The sequence below is a fragment of the Ochotona princeps genome, chromosome X, assembly GCF_030435755.1.
Source record: "Ochotona princeps isolate mOchPri1 chromosome X, mOchPri1.hap1, whole genome shotgun sequence".
NCBI classification, from domain to species: Eukaryota; Metazoa; Chordata; class Mammalia; order Lagomorpha; family Ochotonidae; genus Ochotona; species Ochotona princeps.
The window spans coordinates 47,768,385-47,793,841 of record NC_080865.1 but is presented as its reverse complement, the minus strand read 5'-3'; the positions used below and the strand labels follow the sequence as shown (position 1 = coordinate 47,793,841).

The 25,457-nt window shown below is 42.2% G+C and overlaps 1 protein-coding gene across 2 annotated transcripts in view; it reads left to right on the top strand.

The window, feature by feature from the left end:
* The window catches only part of LOC101526347 (charged multivesicular body protein 1B2-like), a 91,111-nt gene that overhangs the window by 46,859 nt on the left and 18,795 nt on the right, over positions 1-25,457 (top strand). For both annotated transcript variants that reach the window (XM_058659009.1, XM_058659007.1), the window contains exon 2: positions 2,989-3,086. In XM_058659009.1, coding sequence (XP_058514992.1) covers positions 2,989-3,086 — 98 coding nt within the window. The remainder of the gene's footprint in view (positions 1-2,988; positions 3,087-25,457) is intronic.

Here is a 25,457-nt window from a genome sequence, read left to right as displayed (position 1 = left end):
AATGGCCTCAATGGCTAGAGCTGAACTAGTTCTAAGCCAGTGGCCCAGAGCTGCTTCCAGATGTCTCAGGTAGGTGCAGGGACCCAAGGACCTGGGCCATTGTCTGCTGCTTTCCCACGCCATTAGAAGGGAGCTGGATTAGAAGTGAAGCTGCCAGGACTCAAACCAGTACCCAAATGGGATTGCTGCAGGCAGAGGTTTAACTTACACCACACTGCCTGCCCTAGCCCCAGCCCCTCAATCTTAACTATTAAATAAGAGTTGGCTGTGGGCCCAGTGCAATAGCAGGTGCTCAGATTATCACCTTGCATGTCTCAGCTGCTCCACTTCCCATAAAGTTCCCTGCTTGTGTCCTGGGAAAGCAGTAGAGGATGGCCTAAAGCCTCGGGACCCTGCACCTGCAAGGGAGACCTGGAAGAAACTCCTAATTCCTAGTTTAGGATCAGCTCAGCTCCAGCAGTTGCAGCCACTTGGGGAGTGAACTATTGGATAAAAGACCTTTGTTTCTGTATCTCCTTCTCTTCGTAAATCTGCCTTTCTGATAAAAAGAAGTAAATTTTTTTTTTTTTTTTAAAAGGAAAGCAGCCAAGGACGGCCCAAAGCTTTGGGACCCTCCCGCATGGGAGACACGGAAGAGCTCCTGGCTCCTGGCATCGGATTGGCTCAGCTCCAGCTGTTGCGGCCTCTTGGGGAGTGAACCATTGGACGGAAGATCTTCCTCTCTGTCTCTCCTCTATGTATATCCGCCTTTCCAATAAAAATAAATAAATCTTAAAAAAAAGATCAACCTTATGAAAAAAAAATTTGGCTGCAATACATATTCAGTAAGTAGTCCTAAGTATTTGCAGTTTGTGGCACATTTCAGGTTTAAGGAATGTTGAAGACATTCCTTTAAAATATGAAGACTATTTACTATATGAACTCATAAAATAGTGACTTTATAATTTCATCTTTTAAGTATAGTGACTTTTTCTGTAGGTGCAATGTTTATATTTGAGAGATTATTTAGAAAATAGAAAGTTTATTTCTGTGTTATTAGTTTCATTAATGTCAATAATAATGTTTTTCAGCAATGAACAGTTTTTCCTCACTCATCCCAAGTGACTTGTAGCAGTCTGGACATGAGCTTGGATGTTAGAACTGGGAGGAGGAGGATACTACTGACACCTAGTGGGCAAGGCCAGGAATGCTTCTAAAAATTCTAGAATTTGAGAAAAAGTTTCCTAGAGTTTTTAGGCACAACATTTCTCTGGCATAAAACTATGCATAATATTGAGGTTGAAAATCCCTGATTGAACCCTTCATATAAAACAATATATGCACTGGAATGATACAACCCATATTAATGTACATTTTACATTAAGATTACATAAAAATCCACACACATGCACTTATTTTCTTAGCAGTTGTAAATATATCAAGAATGTATATCCTAAAACATTACTCAGGATAACAAATTAATTCCTTTTATTCCATCATGCCATCATGCCATCTTGAGAGAAGAACAATATAGCTTAATTTATTATTTTGCTTTATCAATAAAGCAAATCATTTTGTTTTTCTACAGGGATGTAATTAACCCAAAATTCAGTACATTAAGCTGTGTTGTGTGGCACCTTTCCGAAAATGAACGCTCCATTTTTTTCTTGCAGATGTCTATTAGAAGTACAGAAACAAGAGTTTTTAAAAAGTAAATATTGCCTTTTTCTGAAGGCCAGATATATAAAATTGTCCTAACCACTGACATAATCTTGTGACACAGACTAGTTGGTTTTTAAATAATTCTTATTGCTCTATCATATTTTATGTATATAATTCATATTTCTGTTCGGGTCATGAGCATGAAAATATCACTCCATTACTCATTGGAATTTTATAAAAGGGAGTGCTTCACTTTCTGATTTTTCCTTTCTATACTTTAAAATTTTTAAGGTAAAATTTTTAACTTTAAAGTAATTTTATATCTGAAAAAAAGTTTATAAAAATAATAAAGTTCTTGTATGCCTTTCACCAAGCCTCCTCTAATGTTTATGTCTTAACACAACCATAGGATAGTTATTAACAGAAAATCGTCACTAAATTACAATTCTTATTTGCAGTTCATCAGTATTTCCAACATAGACCTTTTTCTGTCCCAGGGTCCAACTCAGGGTCACACATTGCATTTTGTTCCTGTGTCTTCTTGTTGATGACAGCTGTTTAGTTTAGCCTTGCTCTTCATTAACCTGACAATTTCAAATATTTGAGATGGAGAGAGAGAAAGGAAGAGGTAGGAAGAGCAGAGAATTCCTATCTATTGGTTAACACCCCTGATGGCCTGTGTCTCCTGGACCTGTGCTGAGACCAAAGTCAGGAGGGAGGAACAAAATTTAGGGCTTCCACTTGAGTGACAGGGACCCAACTGCTTGCTGCATCACCTGCTGTGTCCCATGGTCTGAACTGGCAGGAAACTGTCATCAGGAGCTAGAAGCCAGAATCAGACTCAGGCACTCCAATACAGAAAGTGGCTATCTTACCCAGGTTCATTGCTATGCCAAATGCCTACCACTAATTTGACACTTCTGATAGAGTCTAATGGTGCATTATATCAAATATCTCTCAGTTCAAAATTGTCTAATACTTTTTTTCTTGGGTAGATTGAAGTTATGTTTTTTGGCAGCACTATAAATGATGCTGTACCCTTCTCAGTTCTTAATTTCAGAAGGTAAATGGCATTGAAATGTCTTGTTACTGATGATGTTAACATTGGTTAAGGAAGTGTCTGACAGATTACGCCACTGTAACTTTTCCCTTTATAATGAATAAATATTGAATGTTCTGTGAATTTATTAGTACAAAACAAGTTATTAGAGACACAAATTCTAAAATTTTGTTATTAATTGTTTTAAGTAGTTTACTCTGATCTGTTAGGTTTTATAACTTTAACATCTTTGCAGATGGTTAAATTGGAAGAATTACTTTTTCAATAGCCTTAACCTTTATGTTCAGAGCACTTATTTAACTTGAAGCTTGCTGCAAAAGAACTTGATGGGAATGCCAAGAAATGTGATAAAGAAGAAAAAGCTGAAAAGGCCAAAATTAAAAAGGTAAGGCATATTTAACATTTTTAATTTTTTTAACTCATGAAAGGATAGTTGAAACTGTGGTTTACATTGAAGAAAGATTAATTACTGGTTTAGGCTTCTGTTTCTAGTATCCTCTTAAATAAGTATCCTATACAGTTAATGATGGCTGTGCTTATTGTTTATTATTATGTTTATGTGTTTGTTGATAATTATCTAAGTATGTTCCGTAAGATTGATTTTGACTGTTCTATGTTACCTACATCTAAAGATTGTCCTGTGACTTACAGGCAGAACCAAGCTGAGAAGTATAAAATTCATATGTTAAGATTGTTTAGCTTTATTGGTTAATTTTAGAGTCTACAATTTCTGAAGATTTGGAGCTAAATCTTAGATAGCATTAGTGTACATTTTGATTTGTATATTTGCTGAGAGAATTCACAGGATACAGCATATACTTGTAGTTATGACATTTTATTCCAAATCGCAATAAAAAGATACAAAGTAGAATCAGAAGGAGAAGGCACATGGATGATATCCGGAGGATTCAAACTCAAACTTCCTGGAGTTCTATCGAAGTCACCTAGGACCAGTTTAATTTCTGTAACTAATGATGAAAACATGTATGAATCATTGTCTAACAGGGAACCGCTCCTTGGCCTAGGAGGCCAGGATTTTTAGCCATAGTCACACAGGTACTTCATGGTCAATACATACCAAATATTCTAGATCCCCAAAAGAAAATCAGGAGTTTGCCATAGACCACCATTGTTTGTTACGTTTAGGCATAGTGAGTGAGCTAATCTTCAGTTCTGAGATCCAGTCCCAAATTGAAGTTTCTATATGCCACTTAAGTGCCAAACTTAAAATTAGGCCTCTCTTAAGATGGTAGTCTAGGACCACTGCATTAAATATTTTCTACACATATGCAATTTATGGACCTATTTTAAGGTATTATCTTACTAGATATTCATGTTTAGTAGTAGCATATATCCAGCCTTTAAATTGAGCCATTTTGATTATTTTGTCTGTGCTTGTGAAAACTCTAAGAAAACTTTTAGAAAAAGAAATGAAAATACTTAGGCTAGGTTAGGGGATAAAGTAAATTTGGCATGGATGTCTTAGGACTATGCTTTTCCAAAAAAAAGTGTCCAAATATTACAAGGAAAACATAAAAAAGATTCTTAGCCTGCTATAATTGCATATTGAGGAGTTTGGAGATAACAACAGTGATTTCAAGGTATCAAATCTAAGCAAACATAGCAATATTAAAATGTATAAAAAGGCAGTTGTTGTGGCAGAGCAAGTTAAGCCATGACTTGTGGTTTATGAGTCCGTAATAGAGTGCTAGTCCTAGTCCTAGCTACCTTAATTCTTATTGAGCTTGCTACTAATGCATCCTGGGAGACAGCATATGACTACTCAAGTGCTTGAGCACCTGTTTCTCACATGGGAGACCTGGAAGTGTGGAGTCCTTCAGCCTCATCCACCACTAGCTGTTGCAAATATACTGGGAGTGACATAGCAGATGGAAGGTTTGTCTTTCTCTCTTTTTTCCTAGCTGTCCAGTAGATAAAAAAATTAAAAATATCCATTTTAAAGTGCAAATTTAATTTACCGTACAAATTCCTAGTTAGTGGGCCTAGAGGCATGGCCTAGTGGCCTGAAGTCCTCGCCTTGAATGTCCCAGGATCCCCTATGGGCGCCGGTTCTAATTCCGGCAGCTCCACTTCCCATCCAGCTCCCTGCTTGTGGCCTGGGAAAGCAGTTGAGGATGGCCCAAAGCCTTGAGACTCTGCACCCATGTGGGAGACCTGGAAGAAGAAGTTCCTGGTTCCCGGCATCGGGTCGGCACAGCACAGGCCATTGAGGTCACTTGGGGAGTGAATCATCGGACGGAAGATCTTCCTCTCTGTCTCTCCTCTCTGTATGTCTAACTTTGTAATAAAAATAAATAAATCTTTTTTTTAAAAAAATTCCTAGTTAGTATTTTATTTATGGAGTAGGCAAGGAGCATTGCTTCCTGAACGTAGGTCTGCTACATTATGAGTTTATTCTTCCTGCTACATGTTTTTCTTCACAATCTGCTTTTCACTTTTTCCTTATTCTTTTTTAAAAATAATCTTAAGTTTATTTAAAAGGTGAAGATAATACAGATACATATAGAGTGTGTTTGTGGGTGGAGTGGATCAGGAGGGGAAAGGTGTGAGAGAAGGAAATATTTTTTTTAAAGATTTATTTATTTTATTACAAAGTCATATATACAGAGAGGAGGAGAGACAGAGAGGAAGATCTTCCGTCCGATGATTCACTCCCCAAGTGAGCCACAACGGGCCGGTGTGCGCCAATCCAAAGCCGGGAACCAGGAACCTCTTCCAGGTCTCCCACGCGGGTGCAGTGTCCCAGTGCATTGGGCCGTCCTCAACTGCTTTCCCAGGCCACAAGCAGGGAGCTGGATGGGAAGTGGAGCTGCTGGGATTAGAACCGGCGCCCATATGGGATCCCGGGGCATTCAAGGCGAGGACTTTAGCTGCTAGGCCACGCCGCAGGAAAAGTGAGTTCAGCTTTCCACATTGCCAGTGTTCATAAGATTTTGGGAAAGGGAAGTAGTTTCATGGTACCACACCGGGTCTCCAGTCAGAGGAAGTATGTCTTGGGGGAAGGCTCATTTGATTAATACATAGGTGGATGGAATTTATAAAGAACCGTGAAAGTGCTTTTTCCAGTTCGTGACCCTAAGCTTGTTACCTACCTGTCCCATTTCATTCTTCCCTCAGATCTCCCATTCTTAATGTAAGGATTACTGAAGGGTGCAGATTCATCATATCTTCTTTCTTTTTTTTAAGCTATATAAGAAGTTTTATATTTCTTAACATTCTATTTATTTATTTATTTACTATTATTATTATTATTATTTTATGATACAGTTCCATAGGCTCCTGGCATTTCTCTTACTCCCTCCCCAATTCCCTCCCCCCCCAGTTCCTCTATATCATTACTAACATATAATTCTTCATACACAGTCATATGTCTATCATTGCGGGCATGGACAATGGCAGAGAGTCCAGAATCCTATTGTCAAGATATAGTAAACAGTTTCATTGTAAGTCCGTCTTTGTCTGGAAGTAGAGATACATACTACATTGTATCCTCACATCTGGATGTTAGTCTCCATTTCACAGCTACTGTACATCCCCTTAAATGAAAAGCCATAATACAAAATCAACAATAAAAAGAAAAATAGAAATTTACAATGCCATGAAGTTAAATGACATGTTACTAGATATGACAGTCTCCATTACACAGCTACTATACATCCCCTTAAATGAAAAGCCACAAAAGAAAATCAACATCAGGGAGAAAAAGGAAATTAACAACACCATGAAGTTAAATAACATGCTACTAAATGACTAACGTGTAGCTGAAGAAATGAAAATCAAGAACCTTCTTGAAGAAAATGATGCTACTGTATGACTACGAGTCATTGAATGATTTAATCAGAAGAAAGTGTTTTTGAAGAGATGAAACTAACAGAAAACAACAAAATCCATGCAATATAGTTTCCGCTGATTTTTGTTGGTGAATGTGTCTCTTCTAGACAATAAATAGATGTTTTTTTGTTTTTAATCCAGTGTACTAATCTATGACGTTTGATTGAGCTTAAGCCATTTACATTCCGAATTTAACATGTATGGATGCTACTTTGGTCCTGTCATTTTAGGAATGGGTTGTTCATTGATTTAGTCTTGTGTAGTCATTTTACTGGGATGTTCTTCTCATTTATTTGCCTTTGGTTTCGTTGGCTGCTATTCCTCTTCTCTGTCAAGAGAACATCTTGAAATATCATTTGTAGGGCAGGTTTGGAAGAGGCAAATTCTTTTATCTTTTCTTTACTGTGGAAGAATTTTATTTCATTTTCAAAGACAAAAGAAAGCTTTGCTGGATATGTTATCCTGGGCCGACAATTTTTTTCTTTCAAAATCTGGAATATGTCACTCCATTCTCTTCTTGCCTGTAGAGTTTCCTGTGAGAGATCTCCTGTGAGCTTAATTGGCATTCCTTTATATGTCAATTGATTTTTTTCACATGCACATTTAAGGTTCTTTTCCTTATGTTCAATTGAAGAGAGCTTGATGACCATGCGTCTTGGTGAAGATCGCTTTTGGTCAAGCCTGTTGGGAGTTCTGTGCCCCTCCTGGATGTTGTTTCCCAATTCTTTCTCTAGATTAGGAAAATTTTCCTTTATTATTTCATTAAATACATTTGCAAACTCAGCTTCTCTTTCTGCACCTTCTGGGACTCCCATAACTCTTATATTTGGCTTCTCAATAGTATCTTTCAATTCTTGAATACTTTTTTTGGCCTGATCCAGCTCTGCTTCCAGCTTTTTGTTTGCTTTCCCCTGATGACAGGAAATATCTTCCAATTCTGAGATTCTTTCTTCTGCTTGCTTCATTCTATTTTGGAGACTCTCCACTGTACTCTTAATTTGCTCTACTGTGTTCTTTTTTTTTTTTTTAAGATTTATTCAGTTTATTACAAAGTCAGATATACAGAGAGGAGGAGAGACAGAGAGGAAGATCTTCCGTCCGATGATTCACTCCCCAAGTGAGCCGCAACGGTCGGTGCTGCGCCAATCCAAAGCCGGGAACCAGGAACCTCTTCCAGGTCTCCCACGCGGGTGCAGTGTCCCAATGCATTGGGCCGTCCTCGACTGCTTTCCCAGGCCACAAGCAGGGAGCTGGATGGGAAGTGGAGCTGCCGGGATTAGAACTGGAGCCCATATGGGATCCCGGGGCATTCAAGGTGAGGACTTTAGCCACTGAGGCACACCGCCGGGCCCTCTACTGTGTTCTTAATTTCTGATATATCAGCCTTGATTTGCTTTATTGCTTTCTTAAATTGTTTGAACTCTTGCATGTGTTTCTCATTTTTGATCAGAAGCTTTAAAATGAGTTGTATGAATTCTGTATGCCCAATTTTCTCGATGTCTTTCTCAGTTAATTCTGAGGTTGGCAGAGGGTTTTGCTCCTTTGTAGGGGAGTTTTCAGTAATATTCATTGTGCCTTTGTCTCTTCTTTTGCTCTTGGTCATTACACTTCTGGTTAGCAGAGTTTTCTCCTTGGGGCAGGTTTCTAAGCTGTGTCACCCACAGGTCTACAATGCGATTTTACTTATTGCCGTTGCTACACAACTTTTTGCATGCAGCCACTTGTGCCACAACCTCCAGTGAGTTCCAAGTCTGGTTTCTTATGTCAGATTTCCACCGTGGTCTCCACAGCCCCAGCTCCTGGCTCACCACTCTCCTCCTCCTGTGATTCCGTGCTGAGGCTGCACCATTGTCTCTGCAACCTTTATCCCAATTTCTGTTGGAGCAGGTCCCAGGATTAGAGAGACACCAGGTGTCCTATCTAGTTAGGCTGTTGGTGGCGCTGATCTTGCTGGAACCTGTTGGACATTAGGTCTGGGTGCCACACGGACCTGTTTTGACCTGTACAATGCCACAGTTGGTATTATTTTCCTGTGGGACCAGTTCAATTCATTGAACTCAGTGAGTTCTCTGGAGATCAGCACATGCGCAGTTCACTGTTACCCTGCAGTCATAAAGCTATTGCCACAGTGTACAAAATGGCACCTGATGTACCACTGCTAGAATTCTTGATCTGCTGGCCATCAGGTCTGAGGGCTACCCAGACCTGTCTTGGGCAGAACCTACAGAATGCCACGTCGCTGCAGTTCACTGAGTCAGAAATGAGTTCACTCCCAGCTCAGTGTATGCTCAGTCCTTTCCCTCGCCCTTTCCTCCTTACTCAAAATGGCGCCCAATTCAGTTCTAGGGGGCTGACTGGGCTATGGAATCCACTCTGTTCTCACAGTGTCTGTCTGTGATCTGCTGCTCTGTCTCTGCTCCTGGTCAAATCAAACAGACCAGTAGGACAGACAGTTCTTTGTCTGGGTTCACCTCCTAAGCTCCCAGTGAAAGTCCCTTCCTACCCGGTTGCTGGTGGAGTCCCGCCTGCTGGTGGAGTTCAGATCGCTGTTAGCTGAATGCTCTGGGGAATTAGTCACTGCAACACCACACCATTGTGTCTGCTGCTTTCCCGTGTCTATCAGTCTCCAGGTACCCCTCTGCTGTTTTTCTGTCCTTTCCTATTTCCTTGAATATGTCCTCTCTGCGTCATCCTGATTAAATGTTTCTCCATCCATTTAAACATGTCCTTACCCTATTCCGCCATCTTGATTCTCCTCGTCACATCTTCTTTAGGTACTTCCTGATGCTCAGAGGTGTAGCACTTGCCTATCCCAGATTCAGAACTCTTTCTTTCTCATCTAATGGACTCCTCTCATGAGCCAGAGACCTTAAGTGCCGATTGCCATGTTCCCCACATTTTCATCATTACTCTGAGATGTTCTTGACCTCTTTGCACAGAAATCAGCAATGCAAGTGATATAATCGTGTAACGTAGGCTCCAAGGCCAGATCACACCACCACATGTTCTGGAACCTGAGTTCATCCTGACATGTCTGTGACCAACATGAGATGAAAGGGTGGACCTCTTGCCAACACCAGAAGCCCCCCACTCCTCTTATTTTTTTAGATTTATTTTTATTGCAAAGTCAGGTATAGAGAGAGGAGGAGAGACAGAGAGGAAGATCTTCCGTCCGATGATTCATTCCTCAAGTGACTGCAGTAGCCGGTGCTGCACCGATGCAAAGCCAGGAGCCAGGAACTTCCTCCAGGTCTCCCACGTGGGTGCAGGGTCCCAAGGCTTTGGGCCATCCTTGACTGCTTTCCCAGGCCACAAGCAAGGAGCTGGATGGGAAGTGGAGCTGCCGGGATTAGAACCGGCGCCCATATGGGATCCCGGGGCGTTCAAGGCGAGGACTTCAGGCCACTGGGCTATCACACCAGGCCCGAATCCGCCCCCCCCCCGGCTCCTTTAGCAGGTACAGTGACCTGGCCCAAAGAAGCCTCTCTGCCTCCCCTGACTGGCCCATTCCCAGCCCCACTTGTGCATAATTGGGTGCAGTAGCCTGGTCCAAGAGGAGTCATGTCACTGGCCATCTAAATCCCTCTGTCCAACCCACTCCTAACTCCAGCAATCTCACATATCTGCAGGTGCAGCAGCCTGGCTGCTGCCCAGGGAGGCCTATGGCACTGGTTCTCCAGATCCCCCACCTGTCCCACCCCCACCTTCAACTTTCATACGCACTGGCAGGTGCAGTGACCTGGTTGGGTGAGGTCCATGGCTATAGCTCTTCCTACATCAAAAGCCCTCAGTAAGAGACTGGCACGATGGCATAATAGGCTAATCTTCTACCTGCAGCCTTGGTATCCAATGTTTGTGCCTGTTTGTATTCTTGCTGCTCCACTTCCCATCCAGCTCCCAGCTTATGGCCTGGGTAAGCAGTAGAGAATGGCCCAAAGTCTTAGGACCCTACACCTCTGTGGGAGATTCAGCTTCAGATCAGCTTGACCCTGGCCATTGCAGTCAGTGAACTGGTGGATGGGAGATCTCTCCCTCACTGTTGCTTCAATAATTCATGTGAAATAAATAAATAAATCTTAAAAAAATAGGCAAATATGCTGGCCCATTGGTGTAGTTGACACAGAATTGGCATTAGTTGGGCCCAGAAACATGAACTGAGATACAAGGCAACCGAGGCAGTTGCCTACAGTTGGGAGGCTTTGTATTTTTCTTTTTCTACTTCCCTTAAGATTTTTTACTTCTCACATTCCTTTAATGTCTATTTTCCTGTCTATTCAAACTCATGGCCCGCAGCATCTTCTTTTTATTTTTTTCAATATGTTTTTAAAGTCATTGTGCTTTGCTGAGGTACCCAGCCGGGAACCATTGCACTGGTGGGCCTGCAGGGAGCCTGGAGGATGACACTGGGGGGGGTATGCGGGTTCGTGGTGCTCACATCCAGGCAGGTGGAGCAAGCTTGGTTATTTCCCCATGTGCTTAGTCACTAGCTGGGTAGGAGAGGAGAGAGGAGAGCCCAAGATTAGTATGCTGTCCTGGTGTGCTGGTGGCCTGGGTTTGGGGAACTTTGAATAGGCCTGGACCTTGGGTCTGCAGAGGGGTAAGATCCTAGGTCAGCACACGTACCAGGAGCTTGGGACCCTAGTGGGCTGGCAGAGCTCCAGGCCAACATACAACCCCACTGGAAGACTGGACTTAGGAAGGCTGGGCTGGGGAAGGCCATGTGCTCCTGGGCGCAGGGATTATGGATTGATCAGGGAAGGGGATCAAGATATGGGTGGGAGGGAGGACACTAAGGGAATGTGTTGCAGATGAGGAATAACTTCTGAGGGACTACCATTAACAAGGCCACTATACTTGCAGGTAAGGGAGGGGACTGAGACCGAACGGTTTGGAAGGAGGAAGCTAGAAGACCTTTATTAATTGATCAGACTGATGCACCAGCCCACTTGGGAGACCTGAGCTGCACTAGTTAGTGTGGATTGCTGCTGACTACCACCCACTGGTGCGCACCGTAGCTAGGCTGGGGGCCTACCTGGCAGGGCTAGATTATAGTACTCAACAGTGAGAGTCGGAACAGGAGACAGGTAATGTTAGGTTGAGCCATGACATTAACCAGCTCATGAGAGAACCAAGTCTGGGGGCAGATTCTGTGGGAGATATGTGGATCCACCGTTATGGAACTTCAATTTTCACTGGTTTGATTAAGAGCTAGGATGGTAACAGGCTGAGCTAAGCATGACCATGGAGCTCCCCCTCCCTGCTTCATGACATTTATGGGTACTGGGATTGGAAACAAGCTGGCTGGTAGTGTCTGCAGCACCTGCAGTCACACCCAAGAATAGTCTGTTGGGCAGACCGGGTGGCAACATTCACTAGCTCATACCAAGGCCAGGACAGAGTTGGTAGACTATGCCGGGTAAAGGTCTAGCAACTGCTGGCACATGTGAAATCTGGGTCTGGGAGTAGGCCTGGTGGGGGAGCTTAGGAAACTCTGCTGGTGAGCTGTATCTCCAGATGGTGAGCACGTGATTCAGGCCTGGCTGTTGGTCAGGCCAGACAAGGTAGCTCCACTCATCATCAAGTGTGTCATTGGGTTCTAGAGGGGGTTGGACTGGGTGGGGCGGAGCCAACCTTACCCAGTGGCATATGCAAGATTCAGGCCTACCAGTTTGCATGATCCAGGGATGAAAGTGGACTGGGCAGGGCTAAGCAGTAACACCCTCCAGTAAAAGTTGGGACTGGGGATGAACTAGGTCAGACCAGGCTACTGCATATGATGGCAAAGGCCAAGATGAGGGATGGGCTATGCTGAACTGGGTCAGGGCAACCACAGGCATGCTCAAGATCTGTGGTTGAGAACAGGCCTGTATGCGGAGCTAAGAGGACACCTTGGTTGGGTGGTGCTTCCTAACAGTGAGTGCAAGAGTCAGAATGGAGACGGTCTGAGCTGGACAGGGCTACAGTATCACTTGGCATGGGTGGGCACTGAGTCTACAGTCTGTCACACTGAGCTAGACTCCAGCACCCACTGGTACTTGTGAGAGTCACAGTGGGTGTAGGATGGGCTAGGCTAGATTTTGGTTCCCGCTGAACTATGCCAGAGCTGTGTATGAGCATGAACCAGGTGTGGCTGTGATATAGCACCCAACAGTAAGAGCCAGAATGGGTGTGGGCTGGTTGGACAAGGCCAATGTTCCTGCCAGCACATGAGGTGGACTAAGTCAGTCTGGACCAAGGACCCACTGGTGTGCGCAAGGTCTGACACTGCGAGGAGACATGATAGAGCAGCTTGGGGAAATCCTTTGTTAGGACGCAGCCCATTCAGGCGAGTGCAAGAACCAAGGCTGGGATCAGACCTGACCAGGCCAGGTTACAGTAACCATCGGTAGACTTGTGGGTAAGGTCTGGGGGGTGGGCCAGGCTGAACAATTTCATAACAACAATTGGCAAATCTGAGAACCAGGATGGGATGCAGGACAGGCTGGGTCAGGTCAAGCACCAGTCAGTTCACATTAAGGCAAAGATCGGAGACTGGCTTGTTTGGGCTAGACTGCAGCACCCACCAGCATGAGATGGAAGTGGAGGCAGACCAGGACTGGCCAGGCTACAGCGCCTGCTGGCAAATGCCAAGTTGAAGTGGGCCATGCCAGACTGGACCACAATACCCACCAGCACAAGTGAGACATTGTGGGGTTGAGAACCTGGTAGGGGGACTGCGAGAGGCTCTCCTGCTGGGTCACTGCTCCCACTGGAAAGTGGGAAAACTGGAATTGGGGGCAGACCAGGCCGGTAAGGGCTATAAAACCTTTTGACCTGCATGTGAGCTGGGTTAGGATGAGAACCAGACTGGGCTAAGTGATTGTATCCACTGGCACATACGTGACCCAGAGTAAGTGCAGGCTGGTTGGACTTTGCTGCAGCATCAGCTGGCCAATGCTGGGACTGAGGACAAATCCTGTCAAGCTAGACTGCAGAAGCACCTGGAGAGTGCAAGGTCTGGGACTGGAAGTGTGCCTTTTAGAGAAACTGTGAGCACCTGTGTGATGGACTGTGGCTCCCACTGGTAAGCATGAGAACCGGGACTGGGGGAGGCCTGGCCAAACAGGCAGTAGCACCCACCACCATGCATTTGGGCTGGATTGTTGGGTCGGTTGGGTTGAGCTAGGCTTCAGCGCCCATTCGTGTGTATGAGAACTGAATGGAATGTGGGACAGACTTGGCTAGTCTGCTGCACTTAGTGGCAAACACAGGAACCAGGCTGGAGGCGAGCCTAGCAGGGGTTATTGGGGCTTCTCCATCTAGGCTGCAGTTCCCACTGGTGTATATGACGGCTGAGTTGTGGTGGGCAGGATTAGGCTGGGCCACAGCATCCATTGATTTGCATGAGATGGAGCTGTAGACAGAACCAGTGCAGCAATTGCAACTACCAGTGTGTGCATAGGTTGATGTGGGTGATGGACTGAGCCAGACTCTGTACTGGCAAACAAACACAAGAGTCAAGACTGGAAACACCTCAGATGAGGTTTTTTTGAGGATCCCTCCAAGTGAACCGCTAGACTCAGAACTCCAACCATGAGGATGATTATATGATTTGTGGTCTGACTGTGGAGGACCACTGGACCTCCTCAGTGGCTAAGCCAGAACAGTGGATGGCATGCCTAAATGCACAAGGAGGATATGGCAGCACATGGGGCTTGCAGAGGACATCTGGTACTGTAGCAGAGGAAAGAGGGCAGAACAAATCTGATAACTTCCTCAGCCAAGTGTTGATATCAAATATCTGGGGAAATGGAGACTCTGAGTTGGACTATGTCAGCCAATGGACCTTGGAAGGATTTCCTCATGCTTGGATCAGCGATCCACAGCATCTCTGAACTATCAAAACTACTTCAGCAGAATCCTCAGAGCATGCTCTAGCCACATCGTGGATCCTGGGATGACATCGGATGGCCGTTCCCCAAACCCAGGTGCTGTAGCAGTTGGGAGGCTGGATGCAGCTTCTCCACTAGTCTCTCCCTTCTCCCAGAAACAGGAAGAAGGAAAAGCAAATTTGGAACTAATGGTCTCACTCACTAACCCTCGATCCTGCCCACCCTAATCAGCTATATAAATATTATCTAAACAAAATTTAAAAAAAAAAATTGTAAAAACTTTAAAAAGGAAAAATGTCAAAGTATTTATGAAAATTTTGATTCTAAAAGGTGCAAGTCTACATATAAAATGCTTTATGCAGATTAGAGAGAAATTATTACCAATAGATGCATCTATCTACTAGAAAAGAAGGAACAGATTTTTTTTTTCCAGATTGGAAAGGCAGAGTTACAGAGAGACAAAGAGAGACAGAAGTCATTCATCTGCTGGTTCACTCCCCAGATGGCTGCAGTAGCCAGAATTGGGCCCATCCAAAACAAGGAGCCAAGAGCCTCTTGCAGGTCTCCTATGTGGGTGTAGGGTCCAAGGAATTAGGCCAGACTCAACTGCTTTCCCATACCATAAGCTGAAAGCTGGATTGGAAGTATAGCAACCAGGTAGTATATGCTGGTGCCACAGGTGGAGGCTTAGCTTATTATGCCACGTTGCAGACCCCTGCAGTTTTTGTTTTTGTTTTTCAACTGCTTTTAGAATGGGAGTTGGAAAAGGCAAAAATTAGAAGCTGAGAAAGAAATACTTATAAGTTTGACGATGTTAGTAATATTCTATAGGTCTAAAAGTTTCATAAAGTCAGAAGTAAAAATAGCTGAGAAAGTATTTTCAGCAATAAGAGCAAATCTATTTAATGTAAAAGAACTTTTAGAACAGTTCATAAGAATACAACAAACAAGGCCTGGAGTAATAGCCTAGTGGGTTAAATCCTCGTATTGTATGACCAAGATCCCGTATGGGTGCAGGTGTGTGTCCCAACTGCTCCAGTTCCCATCCAGCTCCCTGCTTGTGGCTTAGAGAAGCAGTAGAGAACTGCCCAAATACTTGGGCCCTGCACCCACGTGGGAGATCAGAAGAAGCTCCTGGTTCCTGGCTCCTGGCTTCAGATCAACCCAGCTCCAGCTGTTGTGGCAGCTTGGAGAGTAAACCAGCACATGGAAGATATTTCTCTTTGTATCTCTCTGTCTGTATATCTACCTTTCCAGTAAAAATAAATAATAAATCTTTAAAAGAATACAACAGTTTATTAAAACTTAATGAAAGTATATCAAGTGGTTCACAATAAAATCTTTTTTTTAAAAGATTTATTTTATTTTTATTGGAAAGTCAGATATACAGAGAGGAGGAGAGACAGAGAGAAAGATCTCTGTCCGATGATTCACTCCCCAAGTGAGCGCAATGGCTGATGCTACGCCGATCCAAAGCCAGGAGCCAGGAACTCTTCAAGGTTTCCCACATGGGTGCAGAGTCCCAAGGCTTTGGGCCATCCTTGACTGCTTTCCCAGGCCACAAGCAGGGAGCTGGATGGGAAGCTGGACTGCTGTGATTAGAACCGGCACCCATATGGGATCCCAGCGCGTTCAAGGTGAGGACTTTAGCCACTAGGCCACGCTGCCGGCCCACAATAAACTCTTTTAAACAGAAAACACTCTCAGCTTCAGGTTTTAATTACATTGCTTTTAAAATGTAAGTACATAATGATGGCATAATAGAGATTATCATTTCCAGATGTGAAGACACAATGGAGTGTATGCGTCCCTACTTCCAAATCAAAGATAGACTCCCAATGAAATTGTTGGACTTATCTAGACAATGGGATGCTGGACTGTGTGCCATTGTCTGTACCAGCAATGTCAGGGCACACTTAAATAACAGACTGATGGAATTATGTTACAAAGGACTATACTATTGTATTAAAATGAGGAAAACCAGTTGGGGTGGGAATTTGGGGGAGGGTGGGGAAATCCCAGGCCCTATGGAATTGCACCATAAAATTCAAAACTTTAAAAAAGAAAATTGAGAAGAAAAATAAAATGTAAGTTATAATAGAACAGTATTATTTATTAGATTTGGAAAAGTCAAAATATTTGCTAATATGCATCATTATTAAAGATATAAAGAAAGGCACTTAAACTTCATTGATGGGAATGAAAATCAGTAGAACTGTAGAGGGCAATTTGGTAGTATCTGTATCGAAATTCTAAATTCATATGCTCTTTGATGCAGTAATTTCTGCTTTGGTCTGAGATGTAAATGAAACAGGAAGGAATAGAAATAATCAGTGTGATGGTGTTATGAGATGGGCTGTGTTTGAAGTGATTAAATTGTTAGGACAGAGCCTTCATGCACATACATGAGATGTGGGAATGATGCCCCAAAGAGCTGCCTTTCCTCTTCTACCATGTGATGACACAGAAGGGACCATATGTGAGCCAGAAAGTAGGCTGGCAACAGACAGTGACTGTCAGCACCTTCACTTTAGACTTGCCAGCCTGCAGTTCTGTGAGGAATAACTTCGTGTTATTTATAAGACAATAATTTATGGAATTTTGTTATAGCAGCCTAAACATACTAAAATACTTCTTCATTCAGCAAATTTCCTTGCTATTTTGAGAAAGTTAAGGCATCAAAAAATACCTCACTTTTCTACTGATCCTTCTCTAAGACATGTTCCCCAATACTTCCTCAAATAAACTATGTCCTTTACCCTCTTGTTTCAAAAGTTGACCCCATCCTTCTCTTTGCTTTCCCTCTATTTGTGACCTTGACCTCATCACATGCTCCTTCCTTTTTTGACATTTCTTTCATGACTGAACACCAGTATTCTCTAGTGTCTTAATCTTAACTGGCTCCTTTGTTTCATATATATAAATTTAATGAAATTCAAGCCTAACATGTCCTTTGACTGGTAGCCTTTTAATTCTCAAACACTTGTCTCCTGAAAACTCTAGAGTGTAGTCTACACTGCTTATTTCTGCTTCTCCTCTCATGAATTCCTTAGACCAAACCTATCCTATTGCCCACTTCCTTGAAACTGTACTTGACATAGTCACACTGACCTCCAAAGATCGCTCAGCCAAATATTTTGCCAGGGTCTTCATTTTATACCGTTGATTTCCCTCTCCAAACTATACACCTGCCTCTGTCACATTGCATACTTGGGCTCACCTATACTGTTTGCCCTTTTTGTTCATCTTCACAGGTGTTGCTTCCTTTGTTTCATGAAGATTTTTGTCTTCGTCCTCTTTCTGTACTGCTCTCTACTCTGTGCTCAATTATTAACTGTGCTGACAACTACCATATCTTTTCACTCAAACATCAGACTTGAATGTCTGCCTACAGGTAGGAAAATAGCAGAGTTGGCTTAACAAGTCCACAGAGGGACTTTCCCTCCTTAAAGCCTCATTTGTGTCCAATCTGAATTAGCCAATAAGAAAATAAGGACGGGACTAGCATCTTGGCTCAGCACACTAATCGTCCACCTTCGAGTACCAGCATCCAATGCAGGCGGCAGTTTGTGTCCCAGCTGCTCCATTTCTGATCTTGCTCCCAGCTCATGGTCTGGGAAAACAGCAAAGATGGCGTAATTCCTTGAACATTCACGCAGGAGACCCAAAAGAAATCCCTGGCTTTGGATCAGCTCAGCTCCAAGTGTTGTAGCCATTTGAGAAGTGAACGAAAAGATGAAAAATCTTTTCCTCTCTTTCTCCTTTTCTGTGCAAATCTACCTTTCAAATAAAAATAAATAAATGTTAAAAAAGAAAAAGAAGGAGGAGAAGAAAAGAAGGAAAAGGAGCTGGCACTGTGAAGTAGTAGCTAAGCCTCTGCATTTGTGCCAACACCTGCTATGGGCAATGGTTTGAGTATCAGCTGCTCCATTTCTGATCCCACTTCCTGCTTTTATGGCCTGGAAAAGTAGTGGAAGATGGCTCAACCCTTGGGGCCCTACACTCATGTCATGTGGGAGATCTAAAGGAAACCTCCTGACTCCTGGCTTTGGATTGGCTCAGCCATTTGAAGAATGAATCGGCAGATGGAGGAACTTTCTCCCTGTCTCTCCTCTGTGTGTAACTGTGCCATTCAAATAAAAATAAAATAAATCATTTTTGAAAAAGAGAATAAGGGACAGGAAGCACCAAAGATAAGAAAGTCGAGTGCATAGCATATTGGGGAACTACAAAGACAGTATTCCAAGGACTTTAGACAGGAAGTCATGATGTGATGGACTTTGTATTGTGTTAAAAACATTTTGATTTAGTGAAAAACATGATCATGGAAGTCACATGCAGTAAATTATTTGTTAGGTATGCCATTTTGGCAAGAAAGGTTATATCAGAAGTCTGCAAAGTACATTCTGCAGATAAGATCAGGCTTGTTTCCTGTTTTGTTAATAATGTTATATGGGAACATTCCACAAATGTTTATTTAATCTGTGGCATTTGTACTACAACAACATAATTGAGTAGTTGCTATGAAGACAATATGTTCCATAAGTTTTAAAACCTTTGCTATCTGGCCCTTTCCTGCAAACTCCTGGGTTATATATAAGTCTCTGAAACCAAGGACAGATTTGCTGGCAAGAAGGTTCTGTGATAGTCTGTGCAAAAACAGAGAACTGGTAGCAATGGAATGAAGGTGATGAATTTGAAAGGTGATGAACTGGGTGAAGAATCTGGATTTGGTGGCTGAATGCTGAGAGTTGAGGTAAGGGAACCTTCAGATATTATCTGGCTTGGAAAGCTGATTGGATGGATGGCTACAGCTTTCCTTGAAATGGGGAAATAGCATAAAGTGGTTTGGTTTGTCGGGGAAAACATTGATCTTTTAATAGACTGCATCATATGTTCCAATCCTGGTGTGCTAGTGTAGTAGAAACATGAATCTTTAGTTCTGGAGCTCAGAAGACAGATATGGAGATGACAGATTAAGAGTACTGAGTGTTTTTAACCCACGGGTATGGAAGGGTTTGACCAGGGAAATGAGAACTACACCAGGTTGGAAAAACATATGGGAAACATTAATACTTGATTGGATTGGGGGCAGTGGGTAAAGGAAGAGTGAAATTAATCCCCAAATATAAAAAAAAAAAACAAAGAAGCAAGGAGAAGTAGAAGAGGTATGTTCAAAATCGAGAGAAGAGAGACATTCCAAAAAGAAAGTAATTTGCAGGGCAAAATATGGCAAGTAAGAAGATTAAAAATGGGGTGGTATGATGGCTAAACGGGCTGATCCTCTGACTGCCAGTGCCAGCACAGTCCCGGCTGCTCCAATTTCAATCCAGCTCCCTGCTGATGGTCTGGGAAAGCAGTCAAGGATGGCTCAAGTCCTTGGGCCCTTACACCCCTGTGGGAGACCTGGAAGAAGTTCCTGGCTCCTGGCTTCAGATCTGCTCAGCTCCAGCCATTGCATCCATTTGGGGGAGTGAAACAGCAGATGGAAGATATCTCTCTCTCTCTCTCTTACTTTTTGTAAAATCTACCTTTCAAATAAAAACAAATCTTAAAAATTGATTAAAAATGGTTGGTTGGGTATTGCCAGTAGAATGGCAGTGATCATCTTAGCAAGAAGAGTTTTGGTATAATAGAGGAGGGAAAGTCTAGGTTACATAGAGTTGAGGTATACATGAGAGGAAAGAATGGGAATTTAGATTTTTAGCCTTTATTTCTTCTTTATGCTCTATGTTCTTGTATATCTAGTTATCATTTTGTCATCTTGGGACTCTAATCGTCATCTCAATAGTTTCCAAATCTAAAATTTTTCTTTACCTCCCACTATGCACATTAAAACAGTCTTTGCCTGCTTTTCCAGTATTTTCCATCCTAGTAAATAGCTAGTCTACCATTGTTTATTCAAACCAGAAGTCTGGAAGTTATCATTATTTTTTTTTAGCACACATCTAATTCGAAGCTAATCTACCTTCAGAGAGTATCCTGAACCCTCATTACCTTTGCTGCTAATACCCTAAGTTAAGCCACGTCATTTCTTGCTAATTCCCTAACCACTCAGCTGATCTCCCTGTCTTCCATTGGCCCTTCCTTCCTCCACTAGTAGGCAAATAGATTGTAATCACATCATCCTCCTGCTTAAGTGTGCTTCCATGGCTTTGCATCAAACCTAAAGCAAAACCCAGTGTCCTTATCATAATGTTTTATGTGGTCTGGTCCTGACTTGTCTCGTATCTCCAAGCATACTATGAGGACAATATGAAGTGTGTTATACTATCCCCTCTAACCATTCCACTGTAGTGCACACTAAACTGCGTACATTTTTTAAAATGCAACTTAATCCTGTCTTGAGGACTTGCATTAGCTCCCCATCCCAGCCCTGCCTAACCGCGCCCCTACAGGTCTTTGTAGTGCTGCTTCCTTCATTCAGTTCTCAGCTTAAATTTATTTTCCTCAAATGACATTTTTTAACTACCAAGTCTAAAGTAGTCCATCAGATTTATTACCGTATCAGATTGCTGTATTTTATTTCTAGTAAAGCACTTACTGCAATCTAAATTAGCTCTCTTATTCACTTTTTATTTCCTTTCACTAGTAGGAACTTTGTCTTACTTAGTGTTGTGTTCCAAGTAACTGATACATAATAAACATTCAATAGGTGTTAATACATGAGTGGACCAATGAATGAGAGCCTGCTTGTTCCCCTTGCTGTTTATGTTGTAAGCTTTTTTTTCTATATCATTGTTATCTGAAACATATTAATATAACAGTGTTGTGTTCACTATAATTTACTTAAGCATTGCTATATTCTTGGACATTGATACTTAAGCTGTTTTGCATTTTTTCAATATCATTGTAGTGAATCTTCTTGAACATAAATATTTATGATGATCTCTAACTGTATTTTTAGGATGAACCTAGAAGTAAAGTTGCTGGATCAAGGAATGTGTTTTCGTATTTTTACATCTTGCCAAACTATCCAACTTAAAATAAACTTAAGAGACACAACATGACTTGGTGGTAGATGATAATGTCCCTAATCCATTTATTGTCCACATAAATGTCAATTTTGTACCTTCTCGTGTCTTTTTAAACCTCAGCATACTCCTTTCCAATTCTCGCTTTGAGCTCACAACATTGCTTTCTTCCTCAGTGAGAAATCTTTTGTATCTGTGCCCATTCCCTTCTCACAATAAGTTGTCCACACTCCTTGTAAAAGTCATCTCCTCCTTCATGTGCTAGATCTTATCCCTTTTTCCTAGGACATTGTTCTGCCATCTTTCTATCACCTCAAAACTTTTAATCTCTACTGAATCAATCCTGTCAGCATGCAAACATCCTTAAATATTTAAAAGCTCTCTTGGGGCCTGGCGCGGTAGCCTAGTAGTTAAATTCCTCGCATTGCGTGCACCAGGATCCCATATGGGCACTGGTTCTAATCCCGGCAGCCCCGTTTCCCATCCAGCTCCCTGCCTGTGGCCTGTGGAAGCAGTCAAAGATGGCCCAAAGCCTTGGGACCCTGCACCAGTGTGGGAGACCCAGAAGAGCTCCGGACTCCTGGCTTCGGATCAGCTCAGCTCCAATCGTTGCGACCACTTGGGGAGTGAATCAAAGGATGGAAGTTCTTACCATCTGTCTCTCCTCCTCTCAATAAATCTTAAAAGAAAAAAAAAGAAGCTCTCTCCACCCGTTTTCTGTCTCTTGCTATTCTCCCTTATTTCATTTCTAGCAAAACTTAAGTTGTCCATATTCATTGGTTCTTTCTAGTTCCTCATTCTCTGTTGCACTAAATCCATTCAGACTATGCCAACACTTTCACGGAAATTGAAAACTTCTGCATTTGCTTGATATAATGGTTAGTTCCTAGTTAACATTTTACTTGACTTGCCGGTAGCATTTGTCACAGTTCATTAGTCCATCCTCACTTAAACACTTTATTCTTTTGACTTCCAGGACACCACATTTTCCAGTCTCAGTCCCTAAAGCCTATTTTTTCTTTGTTCTCTTCATGTTTCTTTGTTGACTACAGTGAGTTAATGTAGTTTCTTTTAATTTTAATTACTGTTTACATACTGATGAGTTCAGTGTCTATCTGCAGGCTTTTTTTTGGGCCCTGAATTGTGATCTCCTGTATCCAACTGCTTATTTGATGTTTCTACATGCATGGCATAGAAACAAACCAAAGTTAAAACTCCTTTTATTTCATCCTCCTCAGTACCATTTTCTGTATGTCAGTTCAAGGCACTTCTTAAAAAAAAAAAAAAAAACGAAAACCTGAGAGTCTTGATTAACTTGTTTTATAACTATTTCATAAACTCAGCAAATGTGTTCAGAACATGACTAATTATTATCTGCAATGCTCCTTACTTGATCCAAGCCATCAATGTATCTTAACCTCAGTTACTGTAGTGATTGGTGTCCAGGCTCCCCCATCCTTACTCCCTAAGTACTAGTAATTTCCTGCCAATGCACAATCTGAGGAGCAGCAGTAAAGGCTCAAGTAGTTGGATCCCTGCTACATATGTGAGGAACCTGTATTCAGGTACAGCTTCCAATTTGGCCTGATCCGGTACCACTTGTTATGGGGATTTGAGAAGCAAACCAGTGCATGGCAATTCTGTTTCTTTCTCTGCCATAAATAGATAAACACTTTTTAGAAAATTCATGATAATAGAATTAAAGTACATGGATTTCAACATTTCGCACCAAAATTTATCTTTTTAATTCCATTTCCAGAAACTTTCTGAAATTTCCTTCTTATGGTCTTAGCACAGCAGCCAGAGAATATTTTAAAAACAGAAGACAGATCCTGTCATCCATTAGTTCAAAATTGGCCTCGATTATTTTTAAATGTACTGTATTTGAGTGAAGTTGAATAGAGTTTCATCTGATTATTGTTTAGAGCTCTTGACTGTATTCTCACTGAACTTTTAACTTTTTAAAATCTTTTACTTTATATTTGTTATTTATCTTTTAACTTATTTGTTGAACTATTTTAAAAATATTTTTCCAAAAAGATTTATTTTTTTCCATGGTACAGATATGTAAGCATAGGGAATCAACCCTCCCCTTACCCCTCTGCGTTCCCCTCCTTTCATATAGCCCCATTATAATGAAATAGTCATGCATCTGTTTAACTCATTGTTTAGTCGAGTTCCGACTGCTTTATTATTACAATCCAGTTCCCTGCTTGTGTTCTAGGAAAGCAGTAGAGGCTAGCTCAAGTCCTTAGGCCCCTGTGCCCACATGGTGGAGCCGGAAGAAGCTCCTGGCTCCCAACTTCAGATCAGTCCAGCTCTGGTCATTGCAGCCATTTGGAGTGTGAGCCAGCAGATAGAAGATCTCTCTGTCTCTCCTTTCTGTAAATCTGCTTTTCAAATATAAATAAATGACAATCAATCAATAACAGTAAGCATGTACTTATTCTGAAGCGCAGAGCAAGGAGCTGGGCAGCTTTTGCTTAATTCCTGGGCTCCCCAAAGCTTTAGAAGTACAGATTTTTACAGATGGAAATTGGGATTCAGAGATGTGTGATCAGCGTATGTCCACATTCCTGGTTGGTCATTGGGGAGTGTGACATTTCTTTGATTGGCCAGTAATGCTGTACTCTTTAGGGAATGTATGATGATGACCAGGTGGACTCCAAGTGGATATGGGGTTACATGAAAGTAGCATTTCTGCCCAGACCTGCAATTGCCCTCCTTACGCAATTCACTCCAGGATGATACTGGCCATTGATGTTCTTACCTATTGGAGAAGCAAATGACTCTTTGAGTTCAGTGATTAGAACCGTGTAAGGCCAGCTGAACTACTCCCTTAAGTCACTAAATTCCATTTGACAAATGAGACAAGACAGGAGGATGTGCCCTGCTTTTGCATTATGGGGTTCCATTTCATTTTCAACATAAGGATAAGAGAAAACTCTAGAATGTAGTAAAGATTGTTAGATTCTATGTTAAGCTTTAGGATTGTAGGGTTCAAAGAAGGAGAACAGGCAACTAGTTTAAGTAGATAAGACTTTGTTAGGAGGAATGGATAGAGATAGGAATGGATAGGGGATAGAGATTGGGGGTAGAATCCACCTGGACAGATGGCAGGGGTTTTGAAACTAGATTGTATTCTGTCTGAGCAGCAGGTAGAGTCCCTTTTTAAGCTGTGTGTTGGGAGAGGGTACAGAGTGCCACAGGAACCCTAAAGTTATGAGTGAGGAATATACAGAGAGGCCCCCTTGGTGAAGTTTACAGAGCCTTGTCTTAGAAGTTTGAAATGCCCCCAGGTGCTGGGCTTTCTAGAGCAATAAACGTTCCACTTAGCCTTAGAGTCACTGGGCCAGCTTTGAAACTGAACCCCTGTAAGGTGAAAGCATGGCCCAGACCCATGCCCTTTCTCCTAGCCCCAGGTGTCCTCGTCTGTTTCCCTTAGCACAAGGCGTCCTTTCTTGCCTTTTATCAAACACAATTCACTGACAGAAGCACATCCTACATGATTTTAAAGACTGTTTTAAGGACTCTGGTTTTTACCTGGAGATGAGAGTCCCAGACATTTTTTTTCTTTAATCATTTTAAATGAAATATAATGTGTACATAGCAAAATGGATGCATTTTAATTATATAACTGAATGTTGACAGGAATCTAAAGGATACTGGAATGTTTATTGCTCCTGAAAGTCCTTCACCTGGGGACATTGCAAGACAATGCACTGTGAACCTAACCAAGGAGCCCTTTCTGCACATCCCTTACTGACCTTGTCCCAGATCCTGGCGGCCTGGTGGCGCTCTGCACCTCACCCAACAAGCTGCTTCAGAAGGGACTTTGCCTGTTGCTCAGGCAGAATGAAACCCAATTTCTTTCTTTCTTTTTTTTTTTTAATTTTTATTTTAGATGATGTTTACATAGTTGATCAGGGTGGGAAGGATCTAGAGTTAGGGAGAAGTGGGTGTGATCAATGATTGCAAGCTTTCTATTTCCTCTTCCCATTTCTGGGGTGAGAAGAGAGATTAGGATTTAGGCCCAGTGCTCCTGCTCCCTGGGCAGGT